This window comes from Limanda limanda, chromosome 8 (genome assembly GCF_963576545.1).
Source record: "Limanda limanda chromosome 8, fLimLim1.1, whole genome shotgun sequence".
Classification (NCBI taxonomy): Eukaryota; Metazoa; Chordata; class Actinopteri; order Pleuronectiformes; family Pleuronectidae; genus Limanda; species Limanda limanda.
In genome coordinates, this window is record NC_083643.1 from 230,493 (window position 1) to 245,000 (window position 14,508).

General features: G+C 45.8%; 2 protein-coding genes across 3 annotated transcripts in view; one reads left to right on the forward strand and one right to left on the reverse strand.

Moving 5' to 3' along the window:
- The first annotated feature begins 3,269 nt into the window (after positions 1 to 3,269).
- tph2 (tryptophan hydroxylase 2 (tryptophan 5-monooxygenase)) lies at positions 3,270 to 12,547 on the forward strand. Of its 2 annotated transcripts, none has more exons than XM_061076666.1 (11): positions 3,270 to 3,419; positions 3,541 to 3,672; positions 4,378 to 4,558; positions 5,384 to 5,484; positions 5,641 to 5,708; positions 5,971 to 6,167; positions 6,794 to 6,929; positions 7,006 to 7,132; positions 7,382 to 7,477; positions 8,321 to 8,454; positions 12,220 to 12,547. In XM_061076666.1, the coding sequence occupies exons 1-11, from the start codon at positions 3,270 to 3,272 to the stop codon at positions 12,392 to 12,394; spliced, it is 1,497 nt and encodes a 498-aa protein (XP_060932649.1). In that variant the 3' UTR covers positions 12,395 to 12,547. The 2 variants fall into 2 exon arrangements, with proteins under 2 accessions (XP_060932649.1, XP_060932650.1); XM_061076667.1 differs by having other exon boundaries at positions 3,306 to 3,419; positions 4,378 to 4,564; positions 5,366 to 5,484.
- A 397-nt stretch (positions 12,548 to 12,944) lies between these two features.
- LOC133009561 (transcription initiation factor TFIID subunit 4-like) overlaps positions 12,945 to 14,508 on the reverse strand; it is a 12,305-nt gene continuing 10,741 nt past the window's right edge. The window contains exon 15 of the mRNA XM_061077083.1: positions 12,945 to 14,508. This exon is cut by the window's right edge and continues 402 nt beyond it. The gene's annotated coding sequence lies outside the window, so the exon portion shown is untranslated.

Consider the following 14,508-nt stretch of genomic DNA (forward strand, 5'->3'; position numbering starts at 1 on the left):
CCACGGGAAACGACAGGAAACAACCACAGGAAACATCAGGAAGCTACCACAAGAAACAACAGGAAACAACCACTGTAAACAACAAGAATTAAACACGGCAAACAACAGGAAGCAACCTCGGGAAACAACAGGATGCAACCACGGGATTAAACAGGAAACAACCTCGGGATTAAACAGGAAACAACCACAGGAAACAACAGGAAGCAACCACGGGAAACAACCACAGGAAACAACAGGAAGCAACCACGGGAAACAACAGAAAGCAACCTCGGGAAACAACAGGATGCAACCACGGGAAACAACAGGAAACAACAACAGGAAGCAACCACGGGAAACAACAACAGGAAGCTACCACGGGAAACAACAGGATGCAACCACGGGAAACAACAGGAAGCAACCTCTGGAAACAATAGGAAGCAACCACGGGAAACAACAGGAAACAACAGGAAGCTACCATGGGAAACAACAGGATGCAACCACGGGAAACAACAGGAAACAACCACGGGAAACAACAGGAAACAACCTCGGGATTAAACAGGATGGAACCTTGGGAAACAACAGGAAACAACCACAGGAAGCAACAGGAAGCTACCACAGGAAACAACAGGATGCAACCATGGGAAACAACAGGAAACAACCACGGGAGACACCAAGAAACAACAACAGGAAGCTAACATGGTAAACAACAGGAAACAACAGGATGCAACCAAGGGAAACAACAGGAAACAACCACAGGAAGCAACAGGAAGCTACCACAGGAATCAACAGGAAGCTACCACAGGAAACAACAGGATGCAACCACGAAAAACAACAGGAAACAACCACGGGAGACACCAAGAAACAACAACAGGAAGCTAACACGGGAAACAACAGGAAACAACCACAGGAAACAACAGGATGCAACCACGGGAAACAACAGGAAACAACCACAGGAAACAACAGGAAACAACCACAGGAAACAACCACAGGAAGCTACCACAGGAAACAACAGGATGCTAACATGGGAAACAACCACAGGAAACATCAACAGCAAACAACAGTAAACAAACACGGGAAACAACAACAGGAAACAACCACAGTAACTCTACCACACTCCCTCCCCATGCACACACGTAACCAAGACTAATGATTTGTTAAAACAATGTTTTAAATCAGACTGTTGATGGAACAGCCTGTAACCATAACTCACCACAGACGACTTGTGTGGTTGTAGCGCCATCAGGCCACAGTGACATCAGCTTCACCAACATAGGAAAGATGTTTATGATTCAGAAATGTCACACCAGCTGAAGTGGCTGTTCATCACGTTGAACACGTTCCTCTAAATGTCACGACAGCCCCCCCCCAGCTCTTTTGATGTGTGGCGTTGAAGGCGCCTGAGTCGGGCGCAGGTATCACCTGAGATCTGCTCATAAAGCTGCATCAGTCACAACAAAGCCGCTGCCGCCTCGCTGCTCTTTCATTTCCTGTGCTGCAGGAAATTGTCTCCGCACATGGCTGATAGCTCGCCGCCACTCGCCACTTATCATCCAACCATCTCTCCCAGTTGATTGAAGAGGAGGCGGCTTTGTGAGGACGGAGGACTGACTGTCATTCACTCGGCTCCACCTGCTCACAGAGAGGAATCCAAGACCACGCCACGATGCCATGAAGAAGTGTATGTACATAGTATGGTCATATACAGTATATGCATATTATCTTCATAATATCTGCACATAAACCAGTATTCCTCCATCCCCAACAACAACATCATTATGAACTTCTTTAACGTTAAAATTCTAACTATAAGAAATCAGATCTACCATCTCCTGCCCTCAGTTGGCACTAACACATCAGCTGAGAATCCTGTTATTTATTAAGAAAGCTTCTCTTTGATCATCTTTGATCAGCTAATCTCATTTTCTAAACCCACAACTTGTATCTTAGATCTCATTCCCACAAAGTTACTAAGAGACATTCTGCCTTTAATAAAAAGTACACTGAATACAATCAATCTACCAACCTAACCCTTCCTTTGTGATACTGATGTTAATGTTTCCTATTGTTGGAAAACTGCTGCCACTGATCTTCTGTAACTGCCTTCGTTCTGCAGACGTTTCTATAGATCACAACATGTCTCCTCACATCTCCACCATCAGGAACTCCTCCGTTCATCTGCTCCTTCACCTCCATCAGACATGATGTACAAACACTTTAAACATGAAGTTACAAACTGGTTCTTCTCATGCAGTGAATCCTGTTGTTGTGTTGTTGTGTTGATGTGCTCAGTTCCATCAGCATGTGTGTGTCCTGGGAGAGGATCCTCACATGGGACTGAGCTTTATTCACTGATCACTAAGTTTCTGTTTCCCTCTAGTTGAGTTAAGAACAGGAAGTTGAGTTAAGAACAGGAAGTTGAGTTAAGTACAGGAAGTTGAGTTAAGAACAGGAAGTTGAGTTAAGTACAGGAAGTTGAGTTAAGAACAGGAAGTTGAGTTAAGAACAGGAAGTTGAGTTAAGAACAGGAAGTTGAGTTAATAACAGGAAATTGAGTTAAGAACAGGAAGTTGAGTTAAGAACAGGAAGTTGAGTTAAGAACAGGAAGTTGAGTTAATAACAGGAAATTGAGTTAAGAACAGGAAATTGAGTTAAGAACAGGAAGTTGAGTTAAGTACAGGAAGTTGAGTTAAGAACAGGAAGTTGAGTTAAGTACAGGAAGTTGAGTTAAGAACAGGAAGTTGAGTTAAGAACAGGAAGTTGAGTTAAGAACAGGAAGTTGAGTTAAGAACAGGAAGTTGAGTTAAGAACAGGAAGTTGAGTTAAGTACAGGAAGTTGAGTTAAGAACAGGAAGTTGAGTTAAGAACAGGAAGTTGAGTTAAGTACAGGAAGTTGAGTTAAGTACAGGAAGTTGAGTTAAGAACAGGAAGTTGAGTTAAGTACAGGAAGTTGAGTTAAGTACAGGAAGTTGAGTTAAGAACAGGAAGTTGATCCTTTTAACATCTGTGAGACAAACTGGGAAAATGAGACTAATAACATTTGATTGATATAAAAACCAAAGCAGGTGAACTGCTTCACAATCGCTTATAAAATGAAGAGTTTTGTAATATCCTCCTCCTCCTGTTTCCCCCCCCTGCAGGAGGAGGTGGACGTCAGAGTTGTGAGGGCGGAGCCTGTCAGTGGGTATAAGAGGGGGCGTGTGCTGGTCCAGCCTCAGTGGTGAAGCTGGTTGTTGGAGCAGCAGTCAGCCGTCAGTCTGGAGCCCTGGTACTCCTACACCCACTGGTTCCCCATGGCCTCGGCCCATGTGATGAAGGGACCAGTTCCCAGAATGCAACCTGCCATGATGATGTTCTCCAGCAAGTACTGGACCAGGAGGGGGATGTCTCTGGACTCGGCCATGTTTGACCAGCAGCAGCTCCGCCACACGGGGGGGCAGATGGTGAGAGGAGGCCAATCTTCATCTTTTCATCTTCATCATCATCATCTTCTCTGTCTTCATCAGCTCCTTGTTTCCAGAACGTTGAGTGTTTGTATAAAAACATTTGAACTCTTTGTTCCAGTCTCGTCGTCCGTCTTTCTGTCCAATCAACGAGCAGCCGGAGACAGAGGGCGGAGCCTCAGAGAAAACAGCCGTGGTGTTTTCTCTGAAGAACGAAGTCGGATGTTTGGTCACAGCTCTGAGAATCTTCCAGGTGAGAGAACCAGAACCAGAACCAGATCCAGAACCAGAACCAGAACCAGATCCCGGTCCTGCACTGTGAAGCAGGACCTGTGGTCATCAGGTAACTTCAGGTTCAGCTCGGTCCCTTGTTATGTAAATCACCACAGGAGATAAGAGATCAAACAGCATAAGCTCCGCCCACTGACCAATCCCTTCCTTTGAACCATGACATCATGTTCTAAGAGGATCTGTGGAGCTGGTTGTTCGAGTCTGGAAGAGGAAGAGGAGTCTTCCACCTCCTCCTCTTCCTCCTCCTCCTCTTCTACCTCCTCCTCCTCTTCCTCCTCCAACTCCCTCCTCCTCCTCTTCTTCCTCCTCCTCCTCCTGCTCTTTTTCCTCCTCATCCTCTTCTTCCTCCTCCAACTCCCTCCTCTTCTTCCTCCTCCTCCTCCTCCTCTTCCTCTTCCAACTCCCTCCTCCTCCTCTTCTACCACCTCCTCCTCCAACTCCCTCCTCCTCTTCCTCTTCTTCCTCCTCCAACTCCCTCCTCCTCCTCTTCTACCTCCTCCTCCTCCAACTCCCTCCTCCTCTTCCTCTTCTTCCTCCTCCAACTCCCTCCTCCTCCTCTTCTACCTCCTCCTCCTCCTCCTCCTCTCCCTCTTCCAACTCCCTCCTCCTCTTCCTCCTCCTCCTCCTCATCCTCATCCTCCTCTTCCTCCTCTTCCTCCTCCTGCAGGAGAAGCGAGTGAACCTGCAGCACATCGAGTCGAGGAGGTCCAAGCGAGCGAACGAGGTCGAGATCTTCGCCGACTGCAGCTGCAGCAAGAAGGAGTTTAACGAGCTGGTGGAACTTCTCAAAGGTCACGTGAAGGTCGTGTCCGTCAACACGGCTGCACACGCGTGGTCGACTGAAGCAGGTACACGTGCACGCCTCCATCACACGTGCACGCCTCCATCACACGTGCACGCCTCCATCACACGTGCACGCCTCCATCACACGTGCACGCCTCCATCACACGTGCACGCCTCCCAGGTTGGGACGTCCCTGTTGGCTGCAGCGGTCATCATTTAATGAATAAAACAGAAAATTCTAATAAACTAGAACAGAGGCAGAAAATATAAAAAAAAGTTGACTCATAAGGAGACGTAAGAAATAATATAAGAACATTTTAAGGGATAATAGAAACAATTAAAAGGAATATGGAGTATATATGTTAACCTGTCAATCGTAATGATAGCTTTAATTTTAAACTCAAAGTATCCGAACAACCAAAGAACTTTTTGTAAATGTGGACTTCAAATAATGTCACAACATTAGTTTAAAATAAAGAACAAATATATGTTGTTGCTCTCTGCTTGATATGAATAACAAAGCAAATGTGTTTTGGATTTTGGGAATGTAGGTTTATGAGTTTGTATATATGTATAAACATTTATATATATATTCTCATTTTTATTATTTATATAGTATTATTATTAATTATTAAATGTATTTATATATATGTATATACATACTGTATATATCTATACATATACAACATAGAGCAGAGGTAAAGAAGATATTTATGATATATGGTTAAGATAATTAGATGAAATAAGTAATTTTTTACTTGTTTGTATAATTTCTCTTTGTTTTGTTTACATCTTCTAAATAAATAAAAATGAATGAATCATCATCAGATGGTTGTTGTTGTGAGACGCGAACAGGAAGTTGCTGCTAACAGGAAGTTGTCTCTGCTCAGAGGAAGACGATGTCCCCTGGTTCCCGATGAAGATCTCGGATCTGGATCAGTGTTGTCACCGGGTTCTGATGTACGGATCCGAGCTGGACGCCGAGCATCCTGTGAGTCACACAGATCCAGAACCGATCAGAGACGACATAAATCATCTGGTGGCATCTCCTAAATCAACTTAAAACAAATATACACATAAAGTACAAATGGAGTCTATATAAATGAAATAAAGTTGTATTGATGTATTGAAACCATCGTGTTCTCAGGGTTTTAAAGATAACGTTTACCGCCTGCGGAGGAAATACTTTGTGGAAGTGGCCATGAATTACAAATTGTAAGTATCAAGTTTTAACCTTTTAATGTTTTAACCTTTTCAAGATGTAATGTCTTTACGTCTCGATGTTGTAAGATGTATCAACATTGTGAACTTGTTTACATGTTTACAGTACACAGCATTTAGCTTTTATCCAAACCGACTTTAAATATCAATTCAGCGTTTGAACATATTAAGAATTGAACATTTGAACGTGTCAGCGTTGAACGGAGCTGACACGTTTGAATCAGATATGAGGTGGATTGTGTGTCTCCACCCTCAGCGGACAGCCCATCCCTCGGATCGAGTACACCCCTGAGGAGATCAAGACGTGGGGGGTGGTGTTCCGGGAGCTGAGCAAACTGTACCCGACCCACGCCTGCAGAGAGCACCTGCAGAACCTGCCCCTGCTGGTCAAGCACTGCGGCTACAGGGAGGACAACGTGCCACAGCTGGAGGACGTGTCCGTCTTCCTCAGAGGTCGGTAGAGGTCGTCCTCAGAGGTCGGTAGAGGTCGTCCTCAGGGGTCGGTAGAGGTCGTCCTCAGAGGTCACTGCTATTATTGTTCTGATTCAGTAAAGTAAAGGGCGGCTCAGGGGTAGAGCGGTCGTCCTCCAACCTGAAGGTCGGCGGTTCGATCCCCAGTCTGACCCAGCCGCATGCCGAGGTGTCCTCGGGCAAGATGCTGAACCCTGAATCCCCCCCCCCCATAGAATAACAATGTGCTGTGAATAGATGCTCTGTGTGAAAAGAGCTTTGAGTCATCAAGACTAGAAAAGAGAAATAAATACTAAACCATTGAATTACTACTGTTATTATTATGCTTCTTTTTATCAATATTATTTCTTTCTGTTGATGATGTTCTGTTGAATGAAGTATTCAAACTGTGTGTCTGTGTGTGTGTGTCTGTGTGTGTGTGTGTGTGTGTGTGTCTGTGTGTGTGTGTGTGTGTGTGTGTGTGTGTCTGTGTGTGTGTGTGTGTGTGTGTGTGTGTGTGTGTGTGTGTGTGTGTCTGTGTGTGTGTGTGTGTGTGTGTGTGTGTGTGTCTGTCTGTGTGTGTGTGTCTGTGTGTGTGTGTCTGTGTGTGTGTGTGTGTGTGTGTGTAGAGTGTTCTGGATTCACAGTTCGTCCTGTCGCAGGTTACTTGTCTCCAAGAGATTTCCTGGCGGCTCTAGCGTACCGAGTGTTTAACTGTACTCAGTATGTTCGTCACAGTACTGACCCACTGTACACACCTGAACCGTGAGTTCACACACACACAGACACACACACACAGACACACACACAGACACCTGTAACATGTGTGTTGTGGTTCCAGGGACACGTGTCACGAGCTGCTGGGACACGTTCCTCTGTTGGCCGACCCTAAGTTCGCTCAGTTCTCTCAGGAGATCGGGTTAGCGTCTCTCGGAGCGTCCGACCAGGACGTCCAGAAACTGGCCACCGTGAGTAATACTGCATGTAATAGTACACGTGTACTTCTACTGGACACACGTAGATGTACTGGGTCCACATACTTCTGTCATAATACCACCTCATTATTATATTTTCATGGATGAACTCTATTACTTCAGCAGTCTGTGATAGTGGCCTCTACAGGCCACACTGAGTATTACAAGTTTATTGTGATGTTCATTGTTTCAAACTGTTAAAAACTAAAAGTAACATGACGCACTGTGCTGCATTTTTTACAGTGTTATTTCTTTACTATTGAGTTTGGACTTTGCAAACAAGACAAAGAGCTGCGAGCGTACGGAGCCGGACTGCTGTCGTCCATCGGGGAGCTGAGGGTAACACACACACACACAGACACACACAGACACACACACAGACACACACACTGAGACACACACACACACACACACAGACACACACACACACACACACACAGACACACACAGACACACACACACACACACACACACACACACACACATACTGAGACACACACTGTAACACACAGACACACACACACACACACACTGAGACACACACACAGACACACACACAGACACACACACTGAGACACACACACTGAGACACACACACACACACACAGACACACACAGACACACACACACACACACACTGAGACACACACACAGACACACACACAGACACACACACTGAGACACACACACTGAGACACACACTGTAACACACAGACACATACTGTAACACACAGACACACACAGACACACACAGACACACACACACTGAGACACACACACAAGACACACACACACACACACACACAGACACACACTGTAACACACAGACACATACTGTAACACACACTGTAACACACTGACACACACTGACACACACACTTTAACACACACACACACACTGACACACACATTGTAACACACACACACACACACAGACACAGAGACACACACAGACACGCACATACACAGACACACACTGTAACACACACAGTTACACACTGACACACACATTGTAACACACACACACACACACACATTGTAACACACACACACAGACACAGAGACACACACAGAGACACACACAGACACGCACATACACAGACACACACTGTAACACACAGACACACACTGTAACACACACTGTAACACACACTGTAACACACACTAACTGTTGTTTCCCAGCATGCTCTGTCTGATCAGGCGTGTGTGAAGACGTTCGACCCGAAGACGACATGTGACCAAGAATGTCTCATCACAACTTTCCAGGACGTTTACTTTGTCTCCGAGAGCTTCGAGGAGGCGAAGGAGAAGATGAGGTACAACTGACACACTGCTACAGACACACTGCTACAGACACACTACAACTGACACACTGCTACTGACACACTGCTACTGACACACTGCTACAGACACACTGCTACAGACACACTGCTACAGACACACTGCTACAGACACACTGCTACAGACACACTGCTACAGACACACTACTACTGACACACTACTACTGACACACTGCTACTGACACACTACAACTGACACACTACAACTGACACACTGCTACTGACACACTGCTACAGACACACTACTACTGACACACTACTACAGACACACTGCTACAGACACACTACTACTGACACACTACTACTGACACACTGCTACAGACACACTACTACTGACACACTGCTACTGACACACTGCTACAGACACACTACTACTGACACACTACTACTGACACACTACTACTGACACACTACTACTGACACACTGCTACAGACACACTACTACTGACACACTACTACTGACACACTGCTACAGACACACTACTACTGACACACTGCTACTGACACACTACTACTGACACACTACTACAGACACACTACAACTGACACACTGCTACAGACACACTACAACTGACACACTGCTACTGACACACTGCTACAGACACACTACAACTGACACACTACTACTGACACACTACTACTGACACACTGCTACTGACACACTACAACTGACACACTGCTACTGACACACTGCTACTGACACACTACTACTGACACACTGCTACAGACACACTACTACTGACACACTGCTACTGACACACTACTACTGACACACTACTACAGACACACTACAACTGACACACTGCTACAGACACACTACAACTGACACACTGCTACTGACACACTGCTACAGACACACTACAACTGACACACTACTACTGACACACTACTACTGACACACTGCTACTGACACACTACAACTGACACACTGCTACTGACACACTGCTACTGACACACTACTACTGACACACTGCTACTGATACACTGCTACTGACACACTGCTACTGACACACTGCTACTGACACACTGCTACTGACACACTGCTACTAACACACTGCTACTGACACACTGCTACAGACACACTGCTACAGACACACTGCTACAGACACACTACAACTGACACACTGCTACAGACACACTACTACTGACACACTGCTACAGACACACTACAACTGTCACACTGCTACTGACACACTACTACTGACACATTGCTACAGACACACTACTACTGACACACTGCTACTGACACACTACTACAGACACACTACTACTGACACACTGCTACTGACACACTGCTACTGACACACTACTACTGACACACTACTACTGACACACTGCTGCTGACACACTGCTACTGACACACTACTACTGACACACTGCTACTGACACACTACTACTGACACACTGCTACAGACACACTACTACTGACACACTACTACTGACACACTACTACTGACACACTGCTACAGACACACTACTACTGACACACTGCTACTGACACACTACTACAGACACACTACTACTGACACACTGCTACTGACACACTGCTACTGACACACTACTACTGACACACTACTACTGACACACTGCTGCTGACACACTGCTACTGACACACTACTACTGACACACTGCTACTGACACACTACTACTGACACACTGCTACAGACACACTACTACTGACACACTACTACTGACACACTACTACTGACACACTACTACAGACACACTACTACTGACACACTACTACTGACACACTGCTACTGACACACTGCTACTGACACACTGCTACTGACACACTACTACTGACACACTACTACTGACACACTACTACTGACACACTACTACTGACACACTACTACAGACACACTACTACTGACACACTGCTACTGACACACTGCTACTGACACACTACTACTGACACACTACTACTGACACACTGCTGCTGACACACTGCTACTGACACACTGCTACTGACACACTGCTACTGACACACTACTACTGACACACTGCTACAGACACACTACTACTGACACACTACTACTGACACACTACTACAGACACACTACTACTGACACACTACTACTGACACACTACTACTGACACACTACTACTGACACACTACTACTGACACACTACTACTGACACACTACTACTGACACACTGCTACTGATACACTGCTACTGACACACTGCTACTGACACACTGCTACTGACACACTGCTACTGACACACTGCTACTAACACACTGCTACTGACACACTGCTACAGACACACTGCTACAGACACACTGCTACAGACACACTACAACTGACACACTGCTACAGACACACTACTACTGACACACTGCTACAGACACACTACAACTGTCACACTGCTACTGACACACTACTACTGACACATTGCTACAGACACACTACTACTGACACACTGCTACTGACACACTACTACAGACACACTACTACTGACACACTGCTACTGACACACTGCTACTGACACACTACTACTGACACACTACTACTGACACACTGCTGCTGACACACTGCTACTGACACACTACTACTGACACACTGCTACTGACACACTACTACTGACACACTGCTACAGACACACTACTACTGACACACTACTACTGACACACTACTACTGACACACTGCTACAGACACACTACTACTGACACACTGCTACTGACACACTACTACAGACACACTACTACTGACACACTGCTACTGACACACTGCTACTGACACACTACTACTGACACACTACTACTGACACACTGCTGCTGACACACTGCTACTGACACACTACTACTGACACACTGCTACTGACACACTACTACTGACACACTGCTACAGACACACTACTACTGACACACTACTACTGACACACTACTACTGACACACTACTACAGACACACTACTACTGACACACTGCTACAGACACACTACTACTGACACAATGCTACTGACACACTGCTACTGACACACTGCTACTGACACACTGCTGACACACTGCTACTGACACACTGCTACTGACACACTGCTACTGACACACTGCTGCTGACAGACTACTACAGACACACTGCTACTGACACACTGCTGACACACTGCTGACACACTACAACTGACACACTGCTACTGACACACTGCTACTGACAGACTACAACTGACACACTGCTACTGACACACTACTACTGACACACTGCTACTGACACACTACTACTGACACACTACTACTGACACACTACTACTGACACACTGCTACAGACACACTACTACTGACACACTGCTACAGACACACTACTACTGACACACTGCTACTGACACACTGCTGACACACTGCTACTGACACACTGCTACTGACACACTGCTACTGACACACTGCTGCTGACAGACTACTACTGACACACTACTACAGACACACTGCTACTGACACACTGCTACTGACACACTGCTGACACACTACAACTGACACACTGCTACTGACACACTGCTACTGACAGACTACAACTGACACACTACTTCAGACACACTACTACTGACACACAACCACTGACACACTGCTGCTGACAGACTACAACTGACACACTACTTCAGACACACTACTACTGACACACTACTACTGACACACAACCACTGACAATCTAACCGATATAGTGTGAGTGTGTGTACTTGTACCTTTGTTCTGAGTGTGTGTACTTGTACCTTTGTTCTGAGTGTGTGTACTTGTACCTTGTCTCAGGGAGTTTGCTAAGACCATCCAGAGGCCGTTCTGCGTGTTCTACAACCCGTACACGCAGAGCATGGACCTGCTGAAGGACACACGCAGCATCGAGCGCGTGGTGCAGGACCTACGCAGCGACCTCACCACCGTCTGCGACGCTCTGGGCAAGATGAACACCTACATGGGAATCTGATCTCTGATTGGTCCACAGCTCTCATGTAGCTGAAGCCTTTCATCACAGCAACCTCTCCTTCTGTCAGTACACACATGTAGTACACACATGTAGTACACACATGTAGTACATTATAATAATCTTCCTGTGATCGTGAGTCTTGAGTCACTGTCCCGTTGTGTTACACTGTGTGTTCCCGTGTGTGTAAACTGTGATGCATTAAAGACGACGTGTATGTGTGAAGCGTGTTTGTTCTTGAAAACTTCATTACGTCCAAACTGTTTCTACAAGTTCATACGTGTTCCACATGTTTTATAGTTTCATGTTAAGGAGCCAGATGTTTGTCTCTGGAGGTGGAGACCAAACTCAGAGGGTTAAGTTCGTGGTTAAGTCCGCGTCGGACCGGCTCAGACTTCGAGCCCTTTGACCTCTGACCTAGCTTTTTCATTTCCAGGCTGGTGGTGATGTCACAGATCAGCTGTCACGAGTGTCTGATGATCTCATTTGATTATATCTCTCAAACGATTATTTAACACGTTTTCTTTTCCTTGATAAAAACATTGAGTCAAACTTCGTCTTAATTTTCTTTATTGAATTTTTTTTGCAAAGGTACAAATGACTGTAAAATTGCATTTCCTGAAATGCGTCAGGATCGAGTACAGAATGTAGGAAATATAAATACTCACAAAAATTCTCCTTCCAACAGACATGTTAGTGTGTTGCCGTGACGACAGTGACGTACAGAACACACAGCTTCAGTTCCAACAATTCACGACACAGACCAAAGAAACCAAAAGACATTTAAAGCGTTTAAAACCTTCCACGGACACGCCCCCTTTAAACTTTTATTAACAAACTGCATCGTCAGCTACAAATTCGTTAACGGTTCGGGGTTGAAGTGTCGCGTTCCTGCCGAGTGGCTTGAACGTCACATCGTGTCCACGCTGACGTCACGCCACCTGGAGCTCTGATTGGTTCACCACATGTCACATGATTCATTACACGCCATACTGAACCGCGGGTCGGTTTCTATGGTAACACCGATGAACCACGTCACCACGTGGTTAAAACGGAGACGAGATCAAAATTACGTGATTTATCACACGTGACCCGAGAGGAAGAGGAGGAGGAAGAACTTCCTGAACGAGTCTGTTTCCTGTTAGAAGAAGAACCCACTTCCTGCGACCAAACTGTCGATCATTTGACTTAAACGAGCAGTTCAACATTTTCGTTAACTTCCTGTTTCTACAACACGTTCATGTCCTATTATAAAGCTAGCGAGGAAATAGCTAGCTTAGCATTCAGTCTGAAAACAAGAGTAAACAGCTAGCTTACGTTAGCACAGTGTGGAGCTGTGAGCGTCAGCTAGCTAACGGAAAGACAAGAGACAGGAAACCGTTTGAAAACATTTGTTCTGCAGAGACGTGAACAACAGGAAGTAATGTTGAACTGCTCCTTCAGGTCGAGTGTCACGCGAACATTAAAACAACTGTTGGTACGACGGCGTCTCACCAAGTGGACCAGTGAACATGTGACCATCATCTGCAAAGGTTAAAAACAAGCTGATCCGCGTGGCGTTCAAAACGACCACAGGAAGTGACACGTTGGGAGAGATTTAGATTAGATGTCGTCTCCATGTGTTAATGTCCCAGGTGACGGAACCTGGACCTGGTCACGTGTTCGTTCCAGGCGTTTCCTCCTCTGTGTTTCCAGAACCAGTTTGTACCAATCAGAGGAAAGAACCATACGTCAGCTGCCACCAACAGACCAGGTGCACTGTGGGTAATGTAGGGACCAGGAAGTAGATGTGGAGACGAGGAATAAAAAAAGTTTTAAAAAATCTGTCTAAAGACCTGATCACACCAGAACTGATCACGTCAGGTTCGTCCTCGCAAACTTGGACATCTGCATATTCACCGTTGACCAATAGCAAGTCGTCCTGACAGAGTCTGTGAGGCGTCGTCCAATCAGAGCGGAGCGTCACCTCTCCAGGCTGATTCCAGACATTCACGATGTTTCACAGATCGATCCAGCTGCAGCGTTTGTGTTCGGGTCGCTTCCGTTAAAACCGTCGTCCGACTCTCGATCCAGAGACGAGAGGAACCGGTGGTTTGGGATCTGCGACCTCTGACCTC

Bases quoted from the DNA above. Each gene is read 5' to 3' on its own strand.
- tph2 (XM_061076666.1), top strand. From the start codon at position 3,270: ATGGCCTCGGCCCATGTGATGAAGGGACCAGTTCCCAGAATGCAACCT. The intron at 7,133-7,381 runs GTGAGTAATACT...CATTTTTTACAG, and splicing joins ACGTCCAGAAACTGGCCACC to TGTTATTTCTTTACTATTGA. The intron at 8,455-12,219 runs GTACAACTGACA...ACCTTGTCTCAG, and splicing joins GAGGCGAAGGAGAAGATGAG to GGAGTTTGCTAAGACCATCC.